At 55.0% G+C, this 27,980-nt stretch overlaps 2 protein-coding genes across 4 annotated transcripts; one reads left to right on the plus strand and one right to left on the minus strand.

Annotated features, from left to right (window-relative positions):
* Nucleotides 1-753: 753 nt before the first annotated feature.
* CHADL (chondroadherin like) lies at nucleotides 754-12,415 on the plus strand. 2 transcript variants are annotated; one of them, XM_041756602.1, is made up of 6 exons: nucleotides 754-1,495; nucleotides 2,736-2,904; nucleotides 3,365-5,056; nucleotides 5,580-5,746; nucleotides 6,483-6,680; nucleotides 12,397-12,415. In XM_041756602.1, exons 1-5 carry the CDS (start codon nucleotides 1,488-1,490, stop codon nucleotides 6,652-6,654), a joined length of 2,208 nt encoding a protein of 735 aa, XP_041612536.1. In that variant the 5' UTR covers nucleotides 754-1,487; the 3' UTR covers nucleotides 6,655-6,680; nucleotides 12,397-12,415. The 2 variants fall into 2 exon arrangements, with proteins under 2 accessions (XP_041612536.1, XP_041612535.1); XM_041756601.1 differs by lacking the exon at nucleotides 12,397-12,415 and adding an exon at nucleotides 9,301-9,520 and having other exon boundaries at nucleotides 755-1,495.
* L3MBTL2 (L3MBTL histone methyl-lysine binding protein 2) lies at nucleotides 8,556-27,980 on the minus strand. 2 transcript variants are annotated; one of them, XM_041756600.1, is made up of 17 exons: nucleotides 27,868-27,980; nucleotides 25,812-26,055; nucleotides 24,270-24,403; nucleotides 20,767-20,890; nucleotides 19,735-19,814; nucleotides 17,916-18,033; nucleotides 17,372-17,506; nucleotides 17,005-17,093; nucleotides 13,597-13,828; nucleotides 13,134-13,210; nucleotides 12,830-12,934; nucleotides 12,015-12,162; nucleotides 11,555-11,637; nucleotides 11,005-11,239; nucleotides 10,463-10,528; nucleotides 9,377-9,493; nucleotides 8,556-8,997 (listed from the first exon to the last, which is right to left on the minus strand). In XM_041756600.1, the coding sequence occupies exons 1-17, from the start codon at nucleotides 27,889-27,891 to the stop codon at nucleotides 8,885-8,887; spliced, it is 2,124 nt and encodes a 707-aa protein (XP_041612534.1). In that variant the 5' UTR covers nucleotides 27,892-27,980; the 3' UTR covers nucleotides 8,556-8,884. The 2 variants fall into 2 exon arrangements, with proteins under 2 accessions (XP_041612534.1, XP_041612533.1); XM_041756599.1 differs by having other exon boundaries at nucleotides 8,556-9,493.

Below are 27,980 nucleotides of genomic sequence, written 5' to 3' on the forward strand. Positions count from 1 at the left end.
GACATGAAATTGGCTGAGTGAAGTAAAGGACATGCACAAGTCTGGTACAGCACTATTTCTGCTTTGAAAAAAGAATATATCCAAGTAAACTGAGTAACGACAGATACAAATCCACCAGAAACATGTATCTGAACTATCAGGATGTAGAAAAGTTTGCTATGGTTACCATGAACCGTTGCATTTAAAATTTTATTTTTTATTTTTTTAAAGGTTTTTTTTTTTTTTTTAAGATTTTATTTATTCATGAGAGACACACAGAGGGGCAGAGACACAGGCAGAGGGAGAAGCAGGCTCCATGCAGGGAGCCCGATGTGGGACTCGATCCTGGATCTCCAGGATCATGCCCTGGGCCCAAGGCAGGTGCTCAACCACTGAGCCACCCAGGGATCCCTTTTTAATTAAAAAAAAAAAAAAAAAGATTTTATTTACTCATGAGAGACACAGAGAAGTAGAGACACAGGCAGAGGGAGAAGCAGGCTCCCTGCAGGGGAGACCCAGGTGCTCTGTTGCATTTTTAAAAACTTTTTTTAAGTAGGCTTCATGCCAGGGCACCTGGGTAGCTCAGTGGTTGAACATCTGCCTTCAGCTCAGGTGGTGATCCCGGGGTTCCGGGATCGAGTCCTGCATTGGGCTCCAGGTGGGGAGCCTGCTTCTCCCTCTGCCTGTGTCTCTGCCTCTCTCTGTGTGTCTCTCATAAGTAAATAAATAAAATGCTAAAAAAAAAAAAAAAAAAATAGGCTCCATGCCCAACGTGGAGCCCCATGTGGGGCTTGAACTCACTACCCTGAGATCAATACCTGAGGTGAGAGTCACCCAACTGACTGAGCCACCCAGGTGCCCCTGTTGCATTTCTTCCAATTGTACATGTGTCCAAGAAGATAAGGATTTGGATGTTGTTTTGCAATTTGTAACAAAATCGAGGCCCCAAAACAAAAAAAAAAGTTGGGGGCAACCAAAATCTCCAGGATTAGTGGGTAAGTAGAGTCACCACCTATGTACAATGGAATATTACACAGCAGTTAAAATGAACATGACTAAGGCGGATCAACCAGGATCACTGGATAATGTGTTGCTGAGTGGGGGAAAAAAGGCCAAATATGGAATATCATATGTACAGTGTACAACGATGTACATAAGTGTGTAAGGAGGGCATAGTCAAGTGTTCGTGAGCGTGAGCTACGTGCCTGGGACCTACCTGGGTCCCCACAGCCCCCCCCACCCCACTGAGCTAGTTACTGCGTTTCCACAGAGTAGGGAGCCAGGCTCAGGGGGGCAGGGGCCGGGCCCCCAGCCCCCCTCCCCACCAGGTGTCCGGGCGCTGCTGCGCAGGCTGGGCTCGAGGCCTGGCGCCCGATCCGGGCCCTGAGCTGGCCGCCGCCCCGGCCCCCCCAGCCCGGGCTGCCCACAATGCCGCCATTCAGCCCGTCGGCTGCGGGCCTGCGGGCCCAGAGGGGGGGCTCCTGCAGCGGGCTGAGCGAGGCGGCGGCATGGAGGGGTGAGTGTGGGGGCCGGGGCGAACCCCCCGCCGCTCTCCGGGCCTCTGAGGGGGTCTGTAGGGGCGGACTCTCCGAGGGGGTCCCCCAGGTGGGTTCCGAGGAAGGTGGGGCAGGCAGCCCGCTGCTCCAGCAGCCGCCGGGAGCGCGCCCTTCGGGGCTGGTCCGAGAGCCCAGCAGGCCTCTGAGCGGGACACCGTCCCCGTCCCCGAGGGACCCGTCCCCACGGCCCCACCACGGGCTCTGGCGGTGCCGGCAGCCCCGCCTTCGAGGGGGCCTCAAGGGGACTGGGGACGGCGACCAGTGAGGAGGCTGAGGGAGGGGGACAGGGAGGGAGCCCGAGCAGCGGCAGGAGCTGTGGCACCCGTGCAGGAGGAAGCTCTGTCCTCCGTGTGGTTGGTGGGGAGCCAGGGTGACCCTGGGAGAGTGAGCACACCCCAGGTGGGGTCAGGGGCCCCGACTTTCCACCCGAGGCAGCGGGGACACGCTGGAGGCTTCGGAAGCCCATCTGTTTGTGGAAAGTGGGCTCAGTTGGTGGTGGGGAGCCGAGGGTGGGGGAGCCAGGAGCGCAGGGGGCAGTAGCCCCTGAGAGCAACAGAAGGCGGCTGTGAGGTGAAGGGGTCCACCGGGGAAGGGGTGCTGGGAGGTGGGGGGTAGACGGTGGCCGGGGTCGGGCTGCGCCCCCCTCACTCCCCGGCCCGTCCGGCCCCGCGGGATGGTGTAGGATGGCCAGACGGGGAACAGAGGCCTAGGCCCCCCGGCTCACCTGCCAGCAGGGCTCCGAGTCTCTTGGGCCCCACAATTCCTGGCCCCCCCAAACCTGGCCTTCCACACTCAGCCCGGCCTGGGTCCCCACTGGCTGCAGGCTGTCTTCTCACAGTGGGGGCCACTGTGCTCCCTGCCACCGTGGAAACGGCACCACGTGGTCTGAGGACTGGCTGCTGTGTCGCCTCCCCTGGGGCCCAGGAGCTAAACCGCAGCCTGGGCTCTCGTGCTCTGCGCCCTCGGGACATCCCTGCACTCAGCAAGGCCTCCGGAGCCCCCGGGCAGGCTGTCGAAGGGGCTTGCCAGGTCGCCTGAGCCTCAGTTTACCCCAGTGTTAAACAAGGCTCACAATAGAACCTTCACTGCACAGGGCGTCCTGAGGCTCAGGGCAATGACAGTGTCTCTGGGGCCAAAGGAGGAAACATCTCAGGGGCCCTGGAAACAGGAGCCGGGCTTGACCGCTTCTCCCTCTCCCAGGCCCCAGAGCGTCTCCTTGGTGCTGCTGCTTCCTCTGCTGCTGCCCCTGGGCCCAGCCTGGCCTGCAGCTGCCCAACGCTGCCCACCGACGTGCGTTTGTGACAATCCCAGGCGGCATGTTGCCTGTCGGCACCAGAACCTCACGGAGGTGCCAGACGCCGTCCCCGAGGTCAGCAGGGTGAGGGGGGCAGGGAGGACAGCCATTGCCTGGCTGGGGGACTGTGGCAAGTCACTTTTCCTCTCCGAGCCTCAGTCTTCACATCTGTCAAATGGCATAACAGCCCTGTTTAATGTTCTATGCGATTGGAACAAGTCGGTGACCTATGAGATAAATATCGAATTAATGACAAACCGTGTGAGAGAGAACTAGAGAGATCAGGGGATACAGACTGGAATAAGATTCGGTCTCTGCTCGTGGGGTCGAGAGCTAGGGGGGAGAGAAAGCAAACAGGCAGCGACAGTTCAAAGTGAAAGGTGCCCAAGCGGTGAGGGAGGAAGGCTTCCTGGAGGAGGTGTCAGGGAGCAGGATGAAGAGAATGAGGAAAAGGTGAGGGGGAGAAGTCGGGGTGGGGAACGGCACGTGCAAAGGTGTAGTCCTCACTGCTGCTCGGCCCCCCCTCCCCGCTCAGCTGACTCAGCGGCTGGACCTCCAAGGCAACCTGCTGAAGGTCATTCCCCCAGCTGCCTTCCGGGACCTGCCCTACCTGACACACCTGGACCTGCGGCACTGCCAGGTGGAGCTGGTGGCCGAGGGCGCCTTCCGGGGCCTGGGCCGCCTGCAGATCCTCAACCTGGCCTCCAACCGCCTGAGCTCGCTGCCCCAGGAGGCCCTGGACGGGCTGGGCTCCCTGCAGCGGCTGGAGCTGGAGAGGAACGTGCTGGAGGAGCTGCGGCCGGGGACGTTCAGGGCCCTGGGTGCACTGACCACCCTGAACCTGGCCCATAACGCGCTGGTCTACCTGCCGGCCATGACCTTTCAGGGGCTGCCGCGTGCGCGCTGGCTGCGCCTGTCCCACAACGCGCTCAGCGTGCTAGACCCCGAGGCCCTGGCTGGCCTGCCCGCCCTGCGCCGGCTCAGCCTCCAGCACAACGAGCTGCAGGCGCTGCCGGGACCGGCCTTGTCCCAGGCCCGGGCGCTGGCCCGGCTCGAGCTGGGCCACAACCCATTCACCTACGTGGGCGAGGAGGACGGGCTGGCACTGCCCGGTCTCCGGGAGCTGACGCTGGAGCACGGCGCCCTGCAGGCCCTGGATGCAAGGGCCTTCGCCCGCTGCCCGCGCCTGCACACTCTGGACCTCCGCGGGAACCAGCTGGACACTGTGCCGCCGCTGCAGGGCCCGGGGCAGTTGCGCCGGCTGCGGCTGCACGGGAACCCGCTGTGGTGTGGCTGCCGCGCCCGGCCGCTGCTCGAGTGGCTGGCGCGGGCGCGGGTGCGCTCCGACGGTGCGTGCAGGGGGCCGCGGCGCCTCAGCGGGGAGGCCCTGGACGCCCTGCGGCCCTCGGACCTGCGCTGCCCGGGCGGTGCCGAGGAGGAGGAGGAACTGGCCGCTGTGTGGGCCCGCACCCCTGCGGGCGGCCCGGGGCGCGGGGAGGACGGGGCGGTGGAGCCCTGCCCGCCGGGCTGCGTGTGCGCCTCCGAGTCCCGGCACAGCGGCTGTGAGAGCCGGGGCCTGCGGGCCGTGCCCCGCGGCTTCCCCAGCCACACGCAGCTGCTGGACCTGAGGCGGAACCGCTTCCCCTCGGTGCCCCGGGCGGCCTTCCCAGGCCTGGGCGGCCTGGTGTCGCTGCACCTGCAGCACTGCGGCATCGCCGAGCTGGAGGCGGGCGCCCTGGCGGGGCTGGCCAGCCTCATCTACCTCTACCTCTCCGACAACCGGCTCACAGGCCTCAGCGCTGCCGCCCTGGAGGGGGCGCCCCGCCTCGCCTACCTGTACCTGGAGCGCAACCACTTCCAGCGGGTGCCCGGGGCCGCCCTGCGCGCCCTGCCAGGCCTCTTCTCCCTGCACCTGCAGCACAACGCCGTGGAGCGCCTGGAACCGGGGGACCTGGCCGGCTCGCAGGCCTTGCGCTGGCTCTACCTGAGCGCCAACCGCATCTCTCACGTGTCCCCTGGCGCCATAGGCCCCGCTCCGGACCTGGAGAAGCTGTACCTGGACAGGAACCAGCTGCAGGGGGTGCCCACCGTGGCCCTAGAGGGGCTGCCCACCCTCCTGGAACTGCAGCTCTCGGGGAACCCGCTCAGAGCCCTGCCAGATGGGGCCTTCCGGCCCGTGGGCGGGTCACTGCAGCACCTCTTCCTCAACAGCAGCGGCCTGGAGCAGGTGGGCACAGGACTGTAGGGATGGGGGAGGCAGCGTGAGGCCCCACGCAGCATGCACTCACCCCACGGGCACTGCTGCCCCCACACTCAGGCCTGGGGCCGGGCGTGGTGACCCTGGGATGAGCCAGAGACGATGCCTAACAGCAGGGAGCTTAGGTGTGCTGACCGACCAGGCGGGTGCCAGGGGCACACGGAGAGGCCTGCTGGAGCACGGGGGGGGGGGGGGGGGGGGAGGGGGGAGGAGGAAGTGTGTCCATGGGCTGCGTGTGCACTTTGGGGGCAGAGCAGGAGCCACCAAGGGGATTTGTCACTCTGGAGCAGGGGCGGGGGGCATGCTCAGGCACAGCAGAACCAAGGGCCCGCGTCCAGGTGACTGCAAGGGGCAGGCACTTCAGGGTTAGACCAACCAGGGCTTCCATCCCAGTCCTGCCCTTCCTGCCTGGGCCACCTTGGGCTCTCCTGCGGGGGAGCATGGGGTACCTCCCAGGCCTAGCCAGTGAGACGGGCCTGGCGTCTCCTTGCAGATTTCTCCCAGGGCGTTTTCGGGCCTGGGGCCCTGGCTCCAGAGCCTGCACCTGCAGAAGAACCAGCTGCGGGCCATGCCTGCCCTGCCCCATCTCAGCCAGCTGGAGCTCATCGACCTCAGCGGCAATCCCTTTCACTGCGATTGCCAGCTGCTCCCACTGCACAGGTGGGTACTTTCATGGGACCCCCCCACCCCAGCTGGGCCCAGCAGCTGCTGTCAATCGAGCCTCTGCCCCCGCCCCCCATGCGCCAGCTGAACACCTCCAGAGGGGAGGGTCCTGCCAGAGCCAGTGACCGCTCCCCAGGGAGCCGAAAGTGCATGGGACTTGGGGTGGACTTCTTTGGGGCTGGATTCCCTCACCCGTGCAGTGGGAATGCGGTCCTCCCAGGCTAGTGTGGTGCAACCTAATATTTGTGGGCACTTCGTTAATTTCATCAGAAGTAATTTAATCGCTTAATTAATTTCAACAAGAACCCTGGAGTCCAGCAGAGCTGGGCTCAGATCCTGCTCTGTGATTGACCACCTTTGGGCCTCCTTCTGCTCTGTGCCATTCTCTCACCTGTAAAGGGGAGGGGAGGGGCTGTATAGCATCTCATGGGGGTTCTCTGTGAGGGGCACACTGGCAGCTAGCTAACCCAGATTTGAACAGGGTCTGGAGCACCCTAAGCCCTCTGTAACTATTTATTACTATTACTATCCCCTTTTTACAGAGAAGGGATCAGAGGATTGAAGTGACTCCCTCGGGGTCCCCTAATTGGTGAGGGGCTGAGCCAGGGTTCCCCCCAGGGTCTGCCCTCACCCACCAAGCTTCACTGCCCCCGCAGTTCCCGAAGACCTCCTTGCTCACCCCAGGCAGGAAGGCTCAGGACAATGGGTTCTCTGAATCCTCTCCTCTCCTCAGGTGGCTCATTGGGCTGAACCTGCGTGTGGGGGCCACCTGTGCCACCCCTCCCAGTGTCCACGGCCAGAGGGTGAAGGCTGCGACTGCGGTCTTTGAAATGTGCCCAGGCTGGGCTACCAGGAAGGCCAAGCAGATGCCCGCTTCCGGATCCAGTGCCAGGAGGACCCCATGAAGATCAGATGGTGGACAGCAGACAAGGTTGGCATCGGGGCAGGTGGGGGAGGCCTCGGTGGTGGGTCAGGTTCCAGAGCGCCAGGGGCGGCAGGGCTGACTTCTCTTGGTCCTAACTCATGTGGTTCCAAATCTGGGCAATAACTGTTGCTTCCATTCCTACTGCCTGTCCGCACTCCTCACTTCCCCACCTCTGGCTGGGCCCAGGCGGATTGTAAGGAAACAATCACACCATCTCATCCTGTGGGACGGTGGCCTTTCCGCTAAGCCACAGAATACCTGGACCCAACGTGTCCCTAAAAACACCGCTGTTACCATATTTGCTCGATCGTTGGTTCCATCACTTCCCAACCTCAAGGGCCTGGCTCACCCCCGGGACAAAGAGCAGAGGTGCAGGCGCTGTGGCCGCCGCCTCCCGCTGCCCATCAACCCTGCCCCGTGTGGTTGCGTCACCTGCTGAGGTTTATGTTCACACACTTGAGCCCTCGGCTGTAGCAACATTGTGCAGCACGCAGGGAAGGGTGAGCGGGATCTGGGCGCCCTTGCTGGGTGGGGAGGGCACAGGGAGGGTCTCTAGGGAGAGGCCAGTCCTGAGTGGGAAAACACAGAAAAGTGGGTCCTGGTGAGACCAGGAGAGGGCTCAGCCTGTCTCTGGACCTGCATTCTGAAGACTGGTGTGCCTGGGGACCATCAGATGGCGTGTTAGTTCCCAGGGGCCGCTGTAAAGAAGCACATGGCTTTGGACAACAGACATCTTTGTCTCCCTGTCCTCAGGAGTCTGAGATCATGGTGTCCCCAGGGCTGTGCTCCACCTGAAGGCTGTAGGGGAGATCCTTCTGAGGCCCTGCCAGCTTCCAGTGGCCCCAGAGGTTCCCTGGCTTGTGGCAGCACAACTGCACCCCCTGGCTGACTTCATACAGCATCTCCCCTGTCCCTTCTCATCTTCCTGCTGGATGGCAGTCCAAATCTCTAGGACAGGAGTCCTGTTGGATTAGGGCCCACCCTAATGACCATGTTCTGATGTCATTACCTTTGTGAAGACCCTATTTCTAAGTAAGGTCTCATTCTGAGGGGAGAGGGGGAATTCAATTCATACGTGTTCCCTGTCAGGCTGGGAGGAACCCCCCAAAAGACCCCAAGCTGAAGGTGAGCAGTTGGTGCCTTAGAAGTCACATCTGGAGTTAGCATCATCGACAATGCCATTAACCTCAGTGGGTGCTTGTGTGGCTGAAGAGCGTCCGTGGTCTCCCCACAGTAGCAGCCCCAGGGAGCTCGTGTGGATGTTGGCCCAGTGGCAGCCGCTCTGATGGGTCCAGGTGCAGGCCAGGGCTTCCGTTAAAAGACCCCCCCACCCCCAACTAACCCTCCGTGGCATGGTGGCTAGCCCTGGAATTAAGGGTTTTTCATGTTTGTTGAAAGTGGCAGTTTCCTGCCAGGGATACCAAGGAATTGCAAGACAGGGGCCCTGGGGTGCCTGGCTGGCTGTGGTCTCCCTTCCAGCTGGGGTCCCCTCACAGCACGGCCGGCTCGCCCTCCTGTCCTGCTGCCTCCCTCTACCACCAGGCCTCCCCAAATGACACGGGGGACTGCGTGCCCTTTCCCCCTAGGTTCCTGCAAGCCCCCAGCCAGGGGCAGACCCCACCTCTATTCCACTGTTCCCTTTAGGAAATGGGGGCCGGACTCAGGCCAACAGAGAAAACAGGTTAAGTAAGGCCACCTCCTGCATCACCAGAACCTGCCTCCTCACTGCCATTTTAGCTGCCTGCCAGAGCTGGGTGCCTGTGCGGGGTTCCCTGACCTCCCTAGGGTGCTAGGAGAGCGCCAACCCCAGCGGTGAGAGGCTGCTTTTAGGCCCCCACCACACCGCTCCCCACCCAACCTGCAACTGCCTCCCCCTCGAGAGCTGCTCCAGGCCTTTATTTAGGACTTGCTCAGGGACACACACACATGCTTCACTGACTTGTCTTCCAGTGTGACTGGGGGCAGCCCTCTACCCCATGGCAGTTGAGGGGTATGGTGTGGAGGGGGTACTGTAAGAAGAGCTTTGGGAAGTGTAGCTGGAGGAGGAGTCGCTCACAGACAAATCTGGAGGCCTGGCCAGAGGGCAGAGGTCCTTTGGTGCCTGGCCCTCACGGCACCTGGCAGGACTTGGGCAAAAAAGGCTTGTCTCCACACTAAAGCAGGGTGAAGGGGTGGTGGCAACAGAGGAACCCCGGGCTGGTGGGGAAGGCTCAGTCGTCTGTCTCCTGTTTGATGTTCTCGATGGGAACGGGCAGCTCTGGACTCGGGGCTTTGTCGGGCGTGGCCATGTCTAGATGCTCTTCCTTCACCCGCACAGCAATGACTAAAGAGGGAGGGAGGTGGGGAGGGCGGGAGAACAGAGTGAGTGTGTGTGAAACCCTGGGAGGGGCAGGGGGCTCTGGCTCCCTATGAAAGGGGGCCCTCAGGACGTGGTGGGGAGGTGGGAGTGGCACCTTCCCCCCGCGGGGCAGGCAGTAGAGATGGAGAGGGCCCGGCTGGAGATGCGCGGCTCCGTTCAGAGGTGGGGGCGGGTGTTTGGGAAGCTCTCCAGGCCCAGTGGTCCAAGGAGGACTGCTTGGTGCCCGGCAAAGTCCCTTCACACTTGACTCTCCTCTTCTGTGCCCAGGTGGGGAAGGAGGCGGGCCGCCTCTGAGCACTGGAGCAGGCCGGCCCTGTCTTGACCCCGCCCGGGAGGCTCTTACTCTCTTCAGGAACAGGATCCGATGAGCTCTTCTCTGCGGCCTGCAGGTCATCCTCCAGCAGGGGCTTCTTGGACCCCTGTCTGAGGGGCCGGGTCTTGGTCGGTGGTATTCTTTTCCCTTTGAATAAACACAGAATGAAACCCAGCACAGGGCTGTATCCATGTGGGGCTCGATGGCTGGGTGTCCTCCAGTGGTGAGCAGAAGGCAGGTCCCACTCTGGGGGAGCAGAGCGTTGAGCTCTGATGCTGCCCCTCAGGGCCGGGTGCCGACGCTCAGGGAGATTCTCTCCAGTAGCAGGTTAAGCCCCCCAGTTAGGCTTGCTGAGCTTCCATCCCTCTTCCAGTCCTTTCTTCACCTGTGAAGTGACTTTCCCAGCCGTGCTAGTGTAGACGGCATGAGGTCTTCCCACATGATCAGCTCCATACCCTCACTGGACCCTGATCCTGCCCAGGGACCGCGACGGCTTCCTCCCCATCCTGTTTCGGACCACCTCTTCTCTGGGTGGCGCCACATCGTGGAGAGCATGTTGCTGCCACAGGCCGGCAGCTCCGAGGGCTAGCTTTACCTCCTCCCACCCCACTCCACCTGCTGTCCCCCTCAAGCTGAGCCCGCACAGGGCCCAGGATCTGTTAAGAGCAGAGCCCCACCTAAGGAAATGATCCTGAAGCTTCCACTCCTGAGGGTCCCCAGGGAAGGATGACAGGCTCGGGGAGAAGGATGCTGCCCCCGCCATCTTACTTTCAAAAGGCAGTTGTGCACTGCCGATGGGTCGCGTTGACTTCTGACCACAGGGCAGAAGGGCTGGGGATCCCTCCCCCTTCTCTCCTTTACAAATACTGTTTCTTGCTTTTTTCCTTGGGATCCTGACCCCTGCCAGAGATTCAAGACTCCCTATCTGTGCCTGAGTCCCTTAAGACACAGGCTGATGGGCCTGATGGGGCGGAAGGACAAAGGAGAGGAGATGGAGGGACCAGACCATGGAGGGTGCTACCCAAGCGGCGACTCCCCCTCTGCTCCCAGAGACATAGGCCCAGCTGATCCCAAGGCCCACCCCAGCCCTGGCCACTTCTTCGGAGCATCACTTACTTTTCTTCCCGAACTGTTTCTTTTTCTTCTTTGTGGCCTCTTTGGCCTTCAGAGGTGTGGTTGGCTCTATTGTTGAAAGACAGAGGGAAGAGGTTAAGAGAGTTCTGAAAGGACACAGTACAAGCACATCCCGAGACACCTACCCATCCCTCAGCCTCCCTTACACATGGGACACCCCAAGAAGGAAAGCCAAAGTTGAGTGAGAATGGGGGAGGGACTGGAAGCAACTGTCCCTTCATCCCACCCTCGTCACTAGGGCTGCTCCGAGGGACCTGGGGGCTTTACCTGGGTGCACAAGGGCACGAGCATATGACAGAGTGGGCAAGATCAAGGAAGGTGCTCTGCAGGCCAGAGGGAGAGGGAGACAGACAAGTCAGGAGCGGGACGGGGGACACAAGGGCCACTCTTTAGTGAGCAGTGGTCCAGGAGACCAATCGCTCTCATGCCAAAGAATGAGGTAGGCACGGGGTAGGGGGAGCAGTTGACAGAAAGGAAAAAGAAAAGGAAAGTTGAGGGTCCCCTGGGGCCGTGAGAGCCCAGACCTGCGGCCACAGGTGGCTGGAGCTGGTAGCCGGTGAGCTCACACCAGCCGACGGGGTAGATGTCCGGAGACTCACAGTCCACCCACTGGTCATACTCGCTGTCCCAGCCATCAAAGTGGATGCTGAGGAGTCTGTGCACCACCCGCTTCACCGTGGCCACGCAGATGAGCCGGGGCTCCATTAGATCCACGGCCTCCAGCTTCATGCCCACCTTGAAGCCGTGGTTGGGGCAGTCCTGGGAGGGGGAAGAAGCGGTGACCACGGCAGCCAGATCCCGGCCCCAGGGACCAAACCGGGGAGAGGGAATGGGCTGGGAGTGCCTGTGGGGAAGGGTCCCCTAACAGTGACCACTGCCCTCTGTTCCCCAGCACCAGCCTCTCTGGGAAAGGGACCGGGCTTGAGCGGAATGCCCGTGGCAGAGGTTGGGACTTCTCCCCTGAAGCGGTTGGCATCCACAGTATAGACTCAAGGAAGGAGAAGGGGGTTGGAATGAACGCCGCTGACAGGGGGCAGGGCCGCCCCAGGCCCCGTGCTTCCTCGCTCTCCTCACCATGTTAAAGAGTCTCGATGGAGCTGCTTTCGATTTGGTCTTCTCCAAGTAGGTGTCCCAGCTGAAAGTGTGCGACTCGTAGCCTGGGGAGCAGAAAACATAGATGTACGGGGAAAGGAGCACGTGCCAAATGGACCCCTGTTGCTGGGTCAGGACCCAGTCTGGAGTCTCCCCTGGCAGCCTTCTTCCCTCCTCCCCAGGCTGGTACCTGCTCTAGGACCATGGTCCTGTCGTATAGGTTGTTCACTGCCCAAAGGAACAAGTGGGAGCTCTGCTCACCAAGACACACGCTAGCCGTGGAGCCAAGTGGGCCCAGTGGTAGGGCTGGTGGTGTTGGCCTTGGGGGGCTCTGACCCCTCTCCAAACCACTCTGAGACTCCCAAGCCCCAGGGTCTGGCTTGGCCAGGAACCTGGGCCTGTGGTCACACTCTGACCTCTCTGACCATGAGGACAGTCTTACCTTTTGGGGGTGTGAGCTCAATGTCATTCTTTTGGCAGAAGGTGGCTGGGAAGATGGCATGGGAGGAGGCATGGTAACAGAACCAGTCTGAGCCATCTGTGGAGGGCCCCCCATCCACACAGATCATCAGGTAGCCATCTAGGAGAACCTGGCGGGGGGGCAGGCAGACACCATGGTATCATGAACTGCACCCCCATTCCAGGGTAAGGTGGCTATGGTGGGATACAAGGTGGATGGATCCAACCCGAGCTAGATCTCAGCCTTCCCTGAGCTTCTGCTGAGCACTCAGCACCCCCAGACCCATCCTTTTAAGGTTCCTTTTCCTTCCTCACTAGATAGCAAATGCTGTTCCCACAGGGACTACACCTTTTTTTCTCCCCAGTGTTTTCAGAGAGCAGCTCATGGGCCCAGCCTGGAGAAGACCCGCTGGATGCACACATCAGCATGTCCCCAGGGGGGCCAAGGGGTAGTCATCTGCTCCTTGGGCTGCAGCAAAGTCAGCACGGCTATTGGTCCTGGGTAGGCCAGCACTCAAAGGAGAGGACGTGTGCCAGTGGGAAGGCCTCCAGGAAGGCTGACAGGGCGGGGCCTACACTTGATACAGGATCGGGCTCAGGCCACGCACCTCCCCAATGTGCCGCAGACCTGACACCAAGGCAAATTCTGAGCAAGGAGCAGATAAGACCCCTACTCAAAAGTCCAGTACTCCCGGAGCAGCCACAGTGGAGGTGGGCTGGATGTGCACTGCAGAGTTCTGCACCCCCTCAGTGGCTTCAGCATCCACCATCGAAGCTGCAGGACTAGCCCAAGCTCACCTTGCAGATGGTTGCCACGCAGATGTTGCCCAGATTCAGAGGGTCAATGGCTTCCAGTTTCATCCCCTCTTCAAACCAACCACCTTCCGTGTAGACAGCTCGAACCTTAAAGGAATGGGGCAGCTGGGGAAACTTGGGGCGGCCCAGATGGAGGGTGGGGGGAGCAGGCCTCATCCGCCATAGGCCTGGGAAGGAAACGGGAAGGGAAAGGAACACCCCGGGGTTGTGGGGCCTGGGATGGGCCTATGGCCAAGACGAGAAGGGCCTATGGCTAAGATGAGAAGGTCCCAAGGCTGTGCCTCACCTTCTTGAACAGGTAAGGAACCGCATCACAGTAGATTTTCCGGAAGGTGGGATGGTGGGCCATGTCACTGCGCCTCTCTTTGGGGAGATGCCAGAGGGAGCAAGAGAGAGAAAGGAGTTGCAGGCTGCTCACAGGGCCACCTCCCTCCCTTCCCCAGAATGTGGGGGCTGCCCTGCATGTGCTCTAATCTGTATCTCGGCACCCCGTACTACCCACCTAGACCAGGATCAGGACATGTCAGGAGCTCTCTGTAGGGACTACTGGACCCTTAAGATCCAGACACTTCCCATATCGTGTAGCCTCCAGCTTCGAATAGGTTTAAAACCCTTATAAGCTCAGTGACCTGGTCAAATCACCCAACCTCTTTGGGCCTCGGTACCACCGTGCACATGGTGGAGATAGTCATCACCACCACGTGGTGGCGGTGGCGGGTACAGAGATGCTCCTGCCCCTGCCCGCGGACCTGACAGCTTGATGCCATGGCCGACTCGCCGTGACCAGCCCACTGGGTGGATCAAGGGGCTCCACATGTGGCACCAGAAGTCGTCATCACTGTCGCCGTCCTCATAGAGGAGCCGAAGGCGACCCCCGATTACTGTGTCCACCACTGCCATGCGGGTCCGTGACACCTGGGACTTATCCACCACCTCCAGCCGCATTCCTTGCCGGAAGGGGTACTTCATGCTCTCCACCATCTGCAAGATCAGAGCACAGGCCCACTGTGGTCCTGGGGATCCTCCACCCACTTCCCTGTTTCATCTCCTAACTGTAACCAAAGAATAGGGAAGGTATGCCCAGAACCACACCCAGCACTAAGTCAGGAAGCAGGCCGATGAGACATAGACTCAAGGAAGGTCCCACCAGGTCTGACCTTGGCCCCCAATTCCTCAGGATGAGGGACAGCACACAGCTTACAAGGTGTGCCCCCCAAATGCCAGTCAGTACAATGGAAATTACAAAGCCCATTTCAGACTAAAGAACAGGTGCCCCAGAGGGCTCAAGTGACTTGCCCACACTCACCCCGATTCATTGGTTGCCAGAGCTGGACCTTGAAACTGGTCCCAGTGTTCAGCCTCATGCACTTTCCCACTCCCCTCCACCTCCCCGCTGATGGCACATACTATGCTCATGTCCAGAGAGCTGAGGCCCCATCTGCCTCCATATGTCTAATTACAGCTGTGACCCCACTGGGCTGTAGCTCTGAATGGCTATCCCACTCTGACCCAGCAAAGGACAGTGACCAAGATGCCCACAGGCTGTTTTAGAGAGCCCTGATGACAGGCCACAGATGAGGGGGCAGGAGACTCTTTCTGGTCTCTGAGACTTCAGTCCTGTCCTGCCTGGGATAGGGAAATGGGAACAGTGAACTCTGTAGGGCTTTTCCAGCCCAGGGAAAACCAGCCCCAGCCTAGGGAAGGTGGGGACTAAGCGGCGATCTTTCAAAGCCCACCAGGAGGGGGAGTATCTCCGAGGTCACAAAGCAGCCACCAGGAAAAGCTGACAGAGTCCTACACCACAGACCTGGAATACAAATCCAAACCAATCGACTGGCCCATTTAGGAGAGAGACACAGGGTGAGGTCTGGGTTGGGGTCCCTCGGGGCCACCTCTCCCTCCTAGCCTTTCCTGACACACAACTTTCTTTTGCACCCACCCAGGACAGCCCAGAGCCCAATACCACTTTAGTGCTCTGTTTGTTCAGTCACACCCTGAGCTCTGTAGGGGCAGAAGCCAGGTCTGGGGGGATCCATTTCTACAATCTCAGTTCTAAGCATGGAACTAGGCACAGAGTTAGTGCGCAATGTTTTTTCTCACCTGATAGATACACAGTACACACCTGACTTTGGCTGCTGGGCCATTCACTCACAACATTTTACTCAGAACTTATTACACTGTAGGCACCAAAGGAACTGGACTGGATTTGGATCAGAGCTGCCTTCACAAACTCACCCTCTTTTATCCTTCCTACCCAACCCTCAGAGGCAGCTGGCTTTTGTATCCACTGCAGGACTGGGTATGTGACAGTGAGTCATCGTGTGCTTGCTGACTGGTTCACATGGAACCATGTTCTGCTACCCAGAATAAAAAAAAAAAAAAATTTTTTTTTTTTAAGTAGGCCCCATGACCAGCATGGTGCCCAACATGGGGCCTGAACTCACAATCCTGAGATCAAGAGTTGGATGCTTAACCAACTGAGCCACCCAGGTGCCCCAGAATCAAGCTCATTGGAGTTTAAGCAGGAGAGGCCACCTTGATAATGCTAGTGGCCTGTACCACCCACAATCTGCCTCATCTTCAGACAAGTGCCAGCTGAGAAGGAGCAAATGCTCGTTTTCAACTGCTGAATCTGTCCACGGTGCAAGGCATCATGAGAGGGGAGGGGACACCCGGGTGGCTCAGTGGTTGAGCGTCTGCCTTTGGCTCAGGATGTGATCCTGCAGTCCCGGGATGGAGTCCCACATAGGGCTTCCTGCATGGCTCTTGCTTCTCCTTCTGCCTGTGTCTCTGCCTCTGTCTTTCATGAATAAATAAAATCTCAAAAAAAAAAAATACAGGTGAAAGAGCTTATAATTTTGTTGAACAAAGTATGAAAAGATAAGTTAGCAAAATATAAAGAAATAAAGAGAAAATGGACAGTACCCAGCAAATTGAAGTAAAGCAAAAACCATTTCTACTTTAGGGAAAAGCCAGGGAAGGCTCCCTTGACGTACTGGAACTATTCCTCGTCAAAGGCCCACTCTCTGCCAGCTAAAACTCACAGTGGCAACCTCTTTACGAGGCATCTGATGCCTTGGATGAGATGTGGCCCAGCATCTATTCCGTCCTCACTTTTCACGTTGGCTTCCAGACCACCCACACCCTACCCATCAAGGTAGAATTCAAATGCCATTTTCTCCTTGAAACTGTCCTTGACAGCTGCTCCTCTTCGGGCCACAGAACCGGTCCCGCCTGTGCCATGGCAGCACCTGCTCTGCACTCCCCTGCTGGCTGCTGTGACACTTATCGAGGCAACGTGGGAACCACACCCAAGAGCATTGGGGGCTGGAGGCCTCAGACGCAGCCCGGCCCCTATGTGAGCAAGCCCCACAAAGGAGGGTCTGGCATATAGAGGTGGGAGAAATGAAGTCTTCACTGCGCATCCTTGTATTCCCTTTGAATTTTTACCATGTGAGTGATTTTTTTTAAGTTAAAATTAGAAGCCACAGGGGATCCCTGGGTGGCGCAGCGGTTTAGTGCCTGCTTTGGGCCCAGGGCGTGATCCTGGAGCCCCGGGATCGAGTCCCACGTCGGGCTCCCTGCATGAGAGGGGAGGGGACATGGAGCCTGCTTCTCCCTCTGCCTGTGTCTTTGCCTCTCTCTCTCACTCTCTATCATGAATAAATAAATAAAATCTTTAAAAAAAAAAACAAAACTTAAGAAGCCACAGAGATGATTCAGAGGCACACCTCTGGTTCAGAACCAAGGCTATTTTATAACTCCCAGGCTTGACTTCATTTCCTTTGCCAGACTGGAGAGTCCTGAATACGGGGCCTGTACTCCCACAGTTCCTTGTAGCCAAGTACTTAATAAAATTTATGGAAGGAATGTTCCTGAAAAATGCTATGAGCAATGGTAAGGATCTCGAGTAGCAAACAGAGGGCAAGGCAACGTGACCAACATGGCTGGATCAGAGTCTGGGTTGGGGTGGAGGCTGACTCTAGGCTGGGAAGGTAAAAGCAACCGTCATCATTCCTGGAGAAATGTGAAGCTGCTAAAGACTGTCAAGCAAGGAAGTCTTTGAGAAAATACTCCAGTGAGTTGCACGGACAGAGAAAATGGGAGAAGGGCAGGAAGGAGGTCAGTTAGGAGACCCAAAGGGGTCACTGCCAGACCTTGATATGGAAATCCACAGGAAGCGTCCTGGAGCCCACCAACCGTTTCATGAGGTACCCCTTCCAGTCGGTGAACTTGGCATGGATGGCTGTGGAGACACAGCAGAATCCTGGTTACGCGGACTAACAATACTCCCACCAACAGGGGGCGCCAGAGCAACTTCTTTCTGCCTCCTCAGGCCAGCCATCGCCTATTACAAAACCTGCTGTACAACCTGGATCCGCCACAGGGCTTCCCAGACTGGGGAGGACAGGAAGCAGGCTGGCAAGTGGGTTCTGTTCTGGTCTAACCTAAGACAAAGGGTGCCCCTTCTACCAAGGGCTCTGCAGGGACCACGACAAGGACTGCTCTCTCTCATCAACTCACTCCGAGGGGGCACAAGTATTTTGCTGTTGATGGCACACCAGCCAATGGGATGGACATCCACCGTTCCCAGGTTGCACCAGAAGTCATGGCTGGCGTCATTTTCAAAGCCTTCATACCGGAGCAGCACCCGATACCCTGAAAGAAGGAAAAGGTACTGGTAAGGGAGGGCGGGATGCTCAACCTTAAACTTGACTCCTAAGAAATCCTTCCAGGCAAGGGGGTCCCTGTTGTCCCAACAGTCACAGCCAAAACAAACCCATGCTACATACTCAGTAAACAGTATAGCATAGCAGTAAGAATTAATTCTCCATAGTCTGATCATTCCTGGAAAAACCTTAAGAGGGGGAGTTTCCAAACTTGTCATGCCTTGTGGCTTCTTCAAAGCCAGGGAAGGCAGGAGGATCCCAAGAAGGGACTGGCAGAAACTCCAGTGGTGGGCTTTTTTGTTTGTTTTATGAAGCCAGTTTCTGCCTGTGACACTACCCACCCGTGCAGACATGTCCCTCTCCAAACCCAGGCCCTGCTTGGCCAGAGGAGTACCCACCCGCGGCCTGGATGACAGAGGCAATCCAGTACACCCGGCTGGGGAGCACGGCGTCGCTGTTGAGCACCTCTACCTTCATCCCTTTCATCACATCTTCCCACTGGTCATAGAGAGGGACCTGTGCGGGCACGAGAGCATTCAGGGGAATGGTGAACTGCCTGAGCACACAGGGCAGAGTGGCTGGGCTCGTAAGCCATCACACCCTTCTCTGTACCTCAGTGCACAACACTCTGCGTGTGGCAAGCCAAGCATGGGACTAGGGATGAAGAGATGAGCAAGACAAATCCTCTGTCCCCAAAGAGCTGAGGCAGGACACCGGGGATGGGGAGGGGTGGGGTGCAGGGGACGGGATGGGAAGGCAGGTGCAAGGGTCAGACATTTGGAGTCGGTCAGCTCTGAGTAGTGGTCTTTACAGGACCAGCTCCTCATTCTATTATCTTGGGCACATCACACCCGTGCCAGTTTGTGCGCTCGTGACAACACCTAATACTTCCTAGCGCTCGCCACAAATATCACCTCTTTAAATCATCACTCAGGCTTGGGCAGTAGTCTTTCAGCTCTCACCATGCGGGCTCTCAGAGCCGTCTACCCACCCCTCCTTCTGGTACATTCTTTCTCCACCTCTCTAACCAGTCTCTTTCAGATGCTCTCTATCAGCAGCAGACCCTTCTTGTTTGCCTTCCCAATGTCTAATCCTCACTTTGCACCAACAGCACCTTGCTTCTCCTTTGGAGAAATTCACCTTTTTTCATTCTCATCGTGGCTTCAGCTAATCAGGGTATCCCATTTCACCTCTCTGGCCAGAGTGGGTCTCTCACGGAACCTAGAAATGGCTATGCTACTCAAGCACACATGGGCTGGCTTGGCAGAGCTTATGGAATCAGGTATGACGTAACTCCCCTGCAGTGATAACTCAGGGCCAAAGAGCTTCCCACTAGGAAAGGTGAGTGCCTTCGACAGCACTGCGGAGAAGAGTGAGAATTCCTAGCTTCCCACTGTCCACGGCACCTCCCGGAGTTCATTGGCTACTAGGATGTGACTCCTACTAGGACTACCAGAGTAAAGAGACCTCCTCCTCTACTTCCTGGCTTGAGAGACCAAACAAGAGCGCCGCTCTAGGTGGCTCTTTGGCTCACAGACAAACAGGCAGCATCTCTGCACTTCCTTCGGCCCCAGGCCCAGGCTCCCAGGGCCTCACTCTTCTGGTGCTTCTCTGTGCTGAGGTGGGCTGTAGGAGGCATCCACATCTGTCTCCTGGGGCCCAAGAGATCCAGGAAGCCCAGGGCAGTTCAGAACAAGCTTTCAATGGGAAAACACGGAATAATGGGGAAGAAAGAAGAAAAGGAGTTCTAGCACAAAGTTCCATTATGTGGATAAGTAGAGTGAGCCATCCCTGGGTGGCTCAGTGGTTTGGAACCTGCCTTCGGCCCAGGACCTGATCCTGGAGACCTGGGATAGAGTCCCACGTCGGGCTTCCTGCATAGAGCCTGCTTCTCCCTCTGCCTGTGTCTCTTCCTCTGTGTGTGTGTGTCTCTCATGAATAAATAAATAAAAATCTTAAAAGAAAAAAAAAGTAGAGTGAGGACCTCAGAGGGGGGAAGCACGGGTGCTAGAAGGCCTCGATGAGGCTTTGTGGCAGGACTCTGAAGAAATGTAAACTGGAACGAATGGCAAAGCTGGACTGGGCCCACCCAGACCCCATTACTGTTCTCTCCCTGGTGCCAATGCCCAGCTTGGAATGCCTGGAAGGCTGGTGGATGAGAGGTGTGGCAAGTGCTAGGTTCCCAGTTCTCCCTCCCCTTATCTCTAGGGCACTTACATGCTTAAAACAGCTGACAGGAGCAGCTTTGTAACTGTGATCCTTCAGGAACTTCCCCCAGTCGAAACCCAACACCAGCGCTGCAAGAGCAGAAAGAGGAAGTGTTGAAAATCAGCAGCCCTGCCAGGAACCTAGCGACCAGGAGCCTGTAGAAGCCGGTCCTTCGCCACCCAAGCCTGATACCTGTCCCACCAGTGGCCATCAGAACAGGGCTGGACCTTATCTAAAGGATGACAGACTCTCAGGAGTAAAGGAAACATTCAAGGGAAATGTCTGATCTTTCTTCCCCGGAAAAGAGAAGGAAATCCAAAGACCTTTGGGCTTAAATTCCTTAGACCTCCCCCAACCTCTCATTGGCCACAGCTAATCTGAATGGGTGGGAAGGGCACACACCTAGGGCCCTCCAACCCTCGTGCCTGTGGGGCTCAACTGCAGTCAGAAACTCAGACCACCTAGAGCAGAGCTGCTTAATGCTTATATGCTTAGAACCTACTATACAGGGACACCTGGTGGCTCAGAGGTTGAGCATCTGCCTTCGGCTCAGGACGTGATCCTGGTCCAGGGATCAAGTCCTGCATGGGGCTCCTGCAGGGAGCCTGTTTCTCCCTCTATGTCTCTGCCTCTCTCTCTCTCATGGATAAATAAATCTTAAAAAAAAAAAAAAAAAGAATCTTCCACACTCAGAGAGAAAGGTTCATTTCCTTATTCCACCACCTCTCCAAACTAGAGGTCTCCACTGCCCAAGGGGAACAGAAGCCAAAGGGCCAAAAGCAATACAAAAGAAGCTAATTCTTGGCCTCTGAATTATCAAAAATAAGGGTCCTGGAGCTTTGACTACAGGGATATCCTTGGGCAATTTCCACAATACCTACCAAAATGGGGAAGATGTAATCCACAGTGAGCCTGGGCCAGGGCACTCTAGCTGCCTCATCTTTCTCATTCCTGGTTCCTAGGCAGGGCCACCCCAGTCTGGGCACTCCACTCCCACCGACCCCCAGCAGCTTCCTGGGCACCAGGGTTCTGCTGTCTTACCATCTTGCCCTGTTGGTGTCCCATCTGCTAGCTGTCCTGTCCCTTGGGAGTGGAGGAAGGCTCCAATTTTGGCAGACCAGGCTGCCTTGTGCAGGACTTTGGCTTTCTTGGTTGGTGGTTTTCCCTGGAGAGAGGAGAACCTGTGTAAGCCTAATGGCTGAGAACAGGGCTTTGGAGTTGGACTGCCTAGCTTTAAATCCTGGGATTTATCCAGTTACTTAACCTCTTCAGTTTCTTCATTTGTAAATCAAGTGGATAACAATAACAATCTTAACTCAGAGTGGGGTGCAAGGATGAGAGTTACTGTATTATGCCTGGCTCTCAGTAAGTATTTAGCTATTGTTCAACAGCAGAGAAATGGGGTCAGAGGAGCTATGGGGCAGCGAGGGACACCTGTTCTATCTTTTCTATCCTTTCAGCCTTTGCTTCCTCCAGGAACTTTTTCCTAGTGGCTTCAACTCTCGGCTCTCTCCTTCCTCTGGAGATTTATTGGAGAGAGTGGGTTTCAGAGAAGTCTGTGAACGGAGTCAGGAGTCAATATTTTGTACACATATAGGAATGTTCTGTGGGACGCCTGGGTGGCTAAGTGGTTGAGTGTCTGCCTTCAACTCAGGGTGTGATCCCATCCCTGGGGCGAGTCCTGCATTGGGTTTCCTGCAAGGAGCCTGCCTCTCCCTCTCTCTGTGTATCTCTAATGAATAAATAAAATCTTTAAAAAAAAAAAAAAAGTAATGTTCTGGAGCAGGTCCATGGCTTTCATCAGTTGCTCCAAGCGGGCATCCCTAAGGGTTAAAGGCCACTAATCTGGTCTATAATTTGTAATTTAATCACTATTCAGAAGGGCCCAGAGAATTATTTTTTTTATTTTCATTTTTAGAGAGAGAGGGAGGGAGGGAGAGGGGGAGAGAGACAGAGAGAGAGAGAGGGAGTGAGCGGGTGGGGGAAGGAACAGAGGAAGAGAGAGAATCTCAAGCAGGCTCCATGCTCAGTATAGGCGTGGAGCCTGACACAAATTCCACCTCATATGCCTGGGATCATGACCTGAGCCGATATCAAGAGTCAGATGCTTAACTGACTGAGCCACCCAGGTGCCCCTCCGAGAATTTATTTTAAAAAAATCAGTGAAGTGGGGGACACCTGGGTGGCTCAGCCGATGAGTGCCTCCATTTGGCCCAGGGAGTGATCCTGGAGTCCTGGGATCAAATCCCACATCAGGCTCCCTGCATGGAGCCTGCTTCTCTCTCTCTGCCTGTGTCTCTGCCTTTGTGTGTGTGTCTCTCATAAATAGAATCTTAAAAAACAAAACAAAACAAACAAACAAACAAAAAAAAAAACGGGACGTGGTTGATGGTCTGCCTTCAGCTCAGGTCGTGGTCCTAGAGTCCTTGAATCAAGTCCTGCATCAGGCTCCCTACAGGGAGCCTGCTTCTCCCTCTGCCCCTCTCTCTGTGTCTCTCATGAATAAACAAAATCTTTAAAAAATAATAAAAAATAAAAAATCAGTGAAGTAAAAACGTGAGTTTAAATTCCACACAGACCTGGGGTCAAATCCTGGCTCTTCAATCTCATTTGTAGACCTTTGAGTAAGTTACTCAAAATTTTTAGCCTTTAAAAAAGGAATTTAAAATAGGTGCCCCTGGCTAGCTCAGTCAGGTAAGAGATCATTGGTTGGACTGAGTTCAAACGTTTAGCAAGTACTCCCAAACTGTAGCTATTTACAATACCATTATTAGCTCTTGAGGAGAGAGATTTTTCTATGCCCTAAAATCTGTACAACCAGGGAAATAACAATTATCTCACAAAAGTGAGAGATACATTGTATGAAGTACTAAGCAAAAGACCTGGCACACTGTGATTTTCAATAAATGTCAGAGCAGTTGGATCTCAAGCTCTGCTGCACATTACAATCACCTAGGGGCTCTTTAAAGTCCCTAAATCCAAGGGGCACTTGGCTGGCTCAGTTGATGGGAGTGTGACATTTTTTTTAGACTATTTAAGGGCAGCCTGGGTGGCTCAGCGGTTTAGCGCCGCCTTCAGCCCAGGGCGTGATCCTGGAGACCCAGGATCGAGTCCCACATTGGGCTCCCTGCATGGAGTCTGCTTCTCCCTTTGCCTGTGTTTCTGCCTCTCTCTCTCTCTCTCTATCATGAATAATAAATAAATCTTTAAAATAAATAAATGAAAAAGAAAAAAGACTATTTAAGAGACAGAAAGAAGGAGAGGGTGGAGGGAAAGGGAAAAGCAGACTCCTCCCTGAGCATGGAGTCTTAACCACTTAACCAACTGAGCCAGCCACCCTAGCACCCCGAAGAGTGACTCTTGATCTTGGGGTTATGAATTTGAGCCCCATGTTGTGTATAAAGATTACATACATAAAATAAAATAAAGCCACTGTGTCCAGGCCATACTCCATCCCAATTAAATAAGTAGGCAAGGGATGCCTAGGTGGCTCAGCAGTTAAGCATCGGCCTTTGGCTCAGGGCGTGATCCTGGAGTCCCGGGATCAAGTCCCACATCGGGCTCCCTGCATGGAGCCTGCTTCTCCCTCTGCCTGTGTCTCTGCCTCTCTCTCTGTGTGTCTCTCATGAATAAATAAATAATATCTTAAACAAAAAATCAGGCAAGTTTGAGAACCAGTGCTATGGACGGTGGCCATAGTTACCAGGAAACAACACAAAGTCAGGCACCTGAGATTACATTCCAGTCCCAGTTCAGCTGCTCTTCCAACAGAACTACCTCAGGTAAGTCATTCTTCTCTGGACCTCAGCACACTTCTCAACTAATGTGTGGGTTAGACAACACATCTCTTAAGAATCCTTCCATTTATAGGGACACCTGGTTGGCTCAGTCGGTTGAGTGTCCAACTCTTCATTTTGGCTTAGGTCATGATCTCAGGGTCATGAGATTGAGGCCCGTGTTGGGCTCTGTGCTGGGTGTGGAGCCTGGTTAAGATTCTCTTTCTCCCTCTTCCTTTCTCCCCTTACCACTTGCACTCTCTTGCTCTCTCTCAAAAAAAAAAAAAAAAAAAAAAAAAGAAAAGAAAGAAAGAAAAAGATTAGTAAGACTTTCTAGGTGACCGCCTATGACATAGAGTCAGAGATGAGGCATCAACTTCCTAAACCCACTGTGGCTGCTAAAACATATGCTTGTCTCCTAGCTTCCTTTCAGAGCACGTATGTATAAAAGTATGGGGGAAAGACTAAGGGCATCAGATTCCCTTTAAGGCTCTTGTTTAAAACTTACTAATCACATGAGACTATGGGGAAGTGGTGTAGGTGGGGAATGAGGGCAGCTCTAGAAATCTGCAATTTAACAAGTTTCATAAATGGATTCCTCTGCCCTCTGAATTTTAGAACACAATAGATAGCAGGAAACTTACAACCTCAGATGGTCACAAGCAAACTCCTCCCAAGCCTTCTTGGCCCTTTGCCATCAGCCAGTTAGTTGTTCCTGTCTGGGCTCCCAGGACCCCAGGAAGGGTCTTCCAAGTGACTGCCTCTCACCTGTAATCTGGCCAAGATACTGGCTTTCTTGGAGTTGGAGGAGTAGCTCCTGGAACAGGAAACGCTGCAGAATCTCTTAGTCTTGGAGAAGAAGGCTTCCCTTGTACCCACGATACCACACATCTCACAGACAGCTGGGAAGAGAACTCAGCACATGACCCACCTGATACAATCACCCCAAATCAAGCAAAATGATTTGAACATTTTCCCTTGAAAACTTGAACAATGCATTAACTTCTCAGCCCTTAGCCTGACTGACAGAGCTGGAACAGGAGCAGGAGGTTTGTGCACAACTGAATCTCTTTTGCCTAAGATAAGCTGCCTGGCATCCCTTGGCTATATGTTAACAGTAGAGGTAAGGAAAATCCATAAAGCAACAGGTGGATGTTGGAAAGTCTGTAAAGAGGAAAACAAGAAGAAAAACAGTGCCCACATCACCTGACTTCTGTGGATCTCTTTTCTTCTCATCTATAAAAAAACTTAACTAGATCAATGTTTCAATTCTAACATTGTATCAGAATCACCTAAGGAGCTTAAAAAATACCCAAGCCTGAGAGTCTAATTTACTGGTGATCCTAATGGACAGCCACGAGAGAGAACCCCTGGACTCAATTGTCTCTAATGGTTCTAGTTCCAAAGTTCTAAGATTCTACGAGAATGTTTGGAAGAAGATAGAAGAAAGAGTAAAAGGGTGGTGTGGGGGAAGGAGGAAGAGAAGACAGGTAGATGGAAGGGAAAAGTGGCAGAGTATTAGGTCACTCTTCCAAAGAGTGCAGGCACTAAGGAACAGGGTCTGTTCCTTACGGACATCTAGCCCATCTCTCTTCACAGGCAGTCCACACACTGGGGGCCCTGACGCAGGAATCCATCCAGAAGCTGTCCAAACAGCACAGCTCAGAAGTTAACTGGCTTCCAGATGCTCCATGAGGAGTCTCATCAGTAATTCTTTCCCCAGGAAGTCACCTGATTCTTTAATTTCCACCCTTCTTTAATTTCCCCCTCACGTCCAACCCACAAACTATTTCTTGTCCTTTCCCAGATAGTAAATCAGAGCACAGGCTGAAGGGCAGCCCTGGTGGCACAGCGGTTTAGCGCCGCCTGCAGGCCGGGGTGTGATTCTGGAGACCCGGGATCGAGTCCCATGTTGGGCTCCCTGCATGGAGCCTGCTTCTCTCTCTGCCTCTCTGTCTCTCATGAATAAATAAAAAAGAAAACAAAACAAAAGCCATCCAGGCTTAAAAATCAAGCACCTATTCACACAAATGTAAAAGCAGTACCATATTAATGACTGGCATCTAACGTGTGCCAAATAAGTATTAGTCGTATGAAAGAACAAAGGAAATAGTCATTTGAAATCAGATTGCAGCAAAGGAAATTAGTAGTAGTCCCTTGGGGCTACTTCTGTCTAGTTCATAGGCCCTTAGACTTAAGATCAAACAGCTTTTTTTACACCTGGACAGCTCTGCCCACATGGCCTATATTCCCCTCTTCCTCTATAGCCTCCTGAAACCTCCCCGACTTCAGGGGACACTCTGAAAGCACCTGGCTCAGAACCACTGCCATCCAAGGAGCGGGGAGTCCCAGGACTGAGCAAATGCAGCGGGGAGGTGGGCAGCTCCCCTGCTTCCCGATCTTCATTTTCTGCTTCACTTGACTCCTCTAGATAGGAGCTGCTCTCACTGCCCGCACTGCTGTTATAGCTCCGGAAACTGTCATAGCCACCAAAGAGCTCCAAGTCGTCCTCCTCTTCCTCTTCCTCTTCCATAGGTTCTGAAGATGGAGTCTCCTAGTGGAAGGATGACACAAACCAGGCTGGAGGAATCAGGTCTAGCTTAGTGTATGGGGAAGAAGGATGCAGGTCAGCTACCAGCATCTTTTCCAGGTCTTGGTCAACACCTTTGGACCAGGTGGCAGGCAGAATCAAATATCCCTTTTGCAAACACCAGGATCATTACTCTTGTTTATATAGTTCTTAACTGAAACTCATCAGGATAGTTTAACAAAACAGATAATATCAGGAATTCACCAAGCTCCTCCTGTGTATTTATAAATGATGACGTTTTAACTTGATTCAAATAGAATACGATGATGTGAAAATACTCTTTGTTATCTCATGAAGACTTTCTGGGGGAAGATGTATGTTAGAAAATCAACTTCCCCCCTTCAGCATATGTACATCAACACAATGTCAATTCGGAAACCATTTCAGCCACAGAAAAGTCAATTTGGGACGCATATCCTACCCTGAGGAGGATCTAGGAGACAGAGGACACACTAGTTATCACACAGTGTATGTATGTACCATAGCTCTGGACTCTGCTCCAATCCTAACTAGCTGTGGGTCTTTGGGCAAGTCATTTAACTCCTCTGGGCCTCAACTTTTTCATCTGTGAAATAAGTAGCTCACAGGATGTGAAATGTAAATGAGATACTGTCTATCAATCCACCTGGAAGGAATGTAGTAGAAAAGGTCCTAGGCCAGGGCTCAAATACCATCTCTACCGCTGACCAGCTGTATGATCTGCAGCAAGTCAGTCTCTTGGTGCATCAGTTCCCACCTCTGTAAATGAGGAAACCACCTCTTTCAGAAGCTTTGCGGGAGAAATAAGAGTGAATATAAGTATTGCACTCAAAACAGTGCCTTGCAAGTATTCAAGACATATTGGCAATTATTTCTGGGTAAAAGCATGGGGCTTTTCAACCAGATTTGCCTGAATCCTGGCTCTACCACTCAATTGTGATTTTGTGCAACATACTGAGCCTGTTTCTTCAGTTTCTTCATCAGTACAAGAGAGGTAACAGCAGGCCTTCTTCAGATAACTCGAATGAAGACTGAGATGTGTAAAGCCTAGTTGTTTCTAGCCATTAGGGAGGGCTGTAAACGCATGAGCGCTTATTCTCTTTTACCCTTTACAGTTTGGGGGCTATTCCATTTTCAGGTTTACAACTACGTCCCCAAATGTGCTAAAGAAGAGACCGAATTTAAATACAAGGTGACCAGAAGCCAAGTGACCCAGGGGTGAGTGGGTTACAGGTTGCAGGAGAGTGGGAAAGGCTGGGGAGCCTGAACGACTGGGTGCCCATCTCCTTCCCGCTGCGGTTGGGTGGCCCTCCCTGGGGGGCACCATCTGGCTGTAAGCGTCGGCTACTCCAACCATAACAACGAAACAGTGACACAGGATTGTTGTGAGAATCCCGGGCGATGATGCCCGTGAACGCTCCAGACACGCAGTGGCAGGAAACTTGAATCTCCCTCACGTCCCACCAGGATGTCACAGGCCTCCTGATCCCCAAAGAAACGATTAGAGAGAGGGAGGACAAAGAAGATCCAGGAGCTCCCAGATCCTGAACCCAGTTCCCGTTCCCGCAGGCCAGGGAGGCTGTTCCGCCCCGACCTCCTCGCGGGACGTCGGCCCCAGCGGTGTGGGCGCAAAAGGCAATGCCGATCGCCTCTGGCCCTGCTCAGCCTAACTACCTCAGTTTATCCATCCTTCCACTCTCCACCCTCCAGGCGTCGCCCCAAGGCCTCGAGAACGGGCCCCCGTGCGAGGCTCAAGGGCTTCCCTTTCCCGGTCACGATAAATCCTCTCCCTCTCACCTCGACGCCCCGCGTCTTCTCCATGAGACCTAACACCCGTTTCTTCAACCGTCACCAGGTGCAGGAAGCCATATTGGCCTCGCGGCTCTTCCTGAGCGCAGTCATTGGTCGCC

Source organism: Vulpes lagopus, chromosome 5 (genome assembly GCF_018345385.1).
Source record: "Vulpes lagopus strain Blue_001 chromosome 5, ASM1834538v1, whole genome shotgun sequence".
NCBI classification, from domain to species: Eukaryota; Metazoa; Chordata; class Mammalia; order Carnivora; family Canidae; genus Vulpes; species Vulpes lagopus.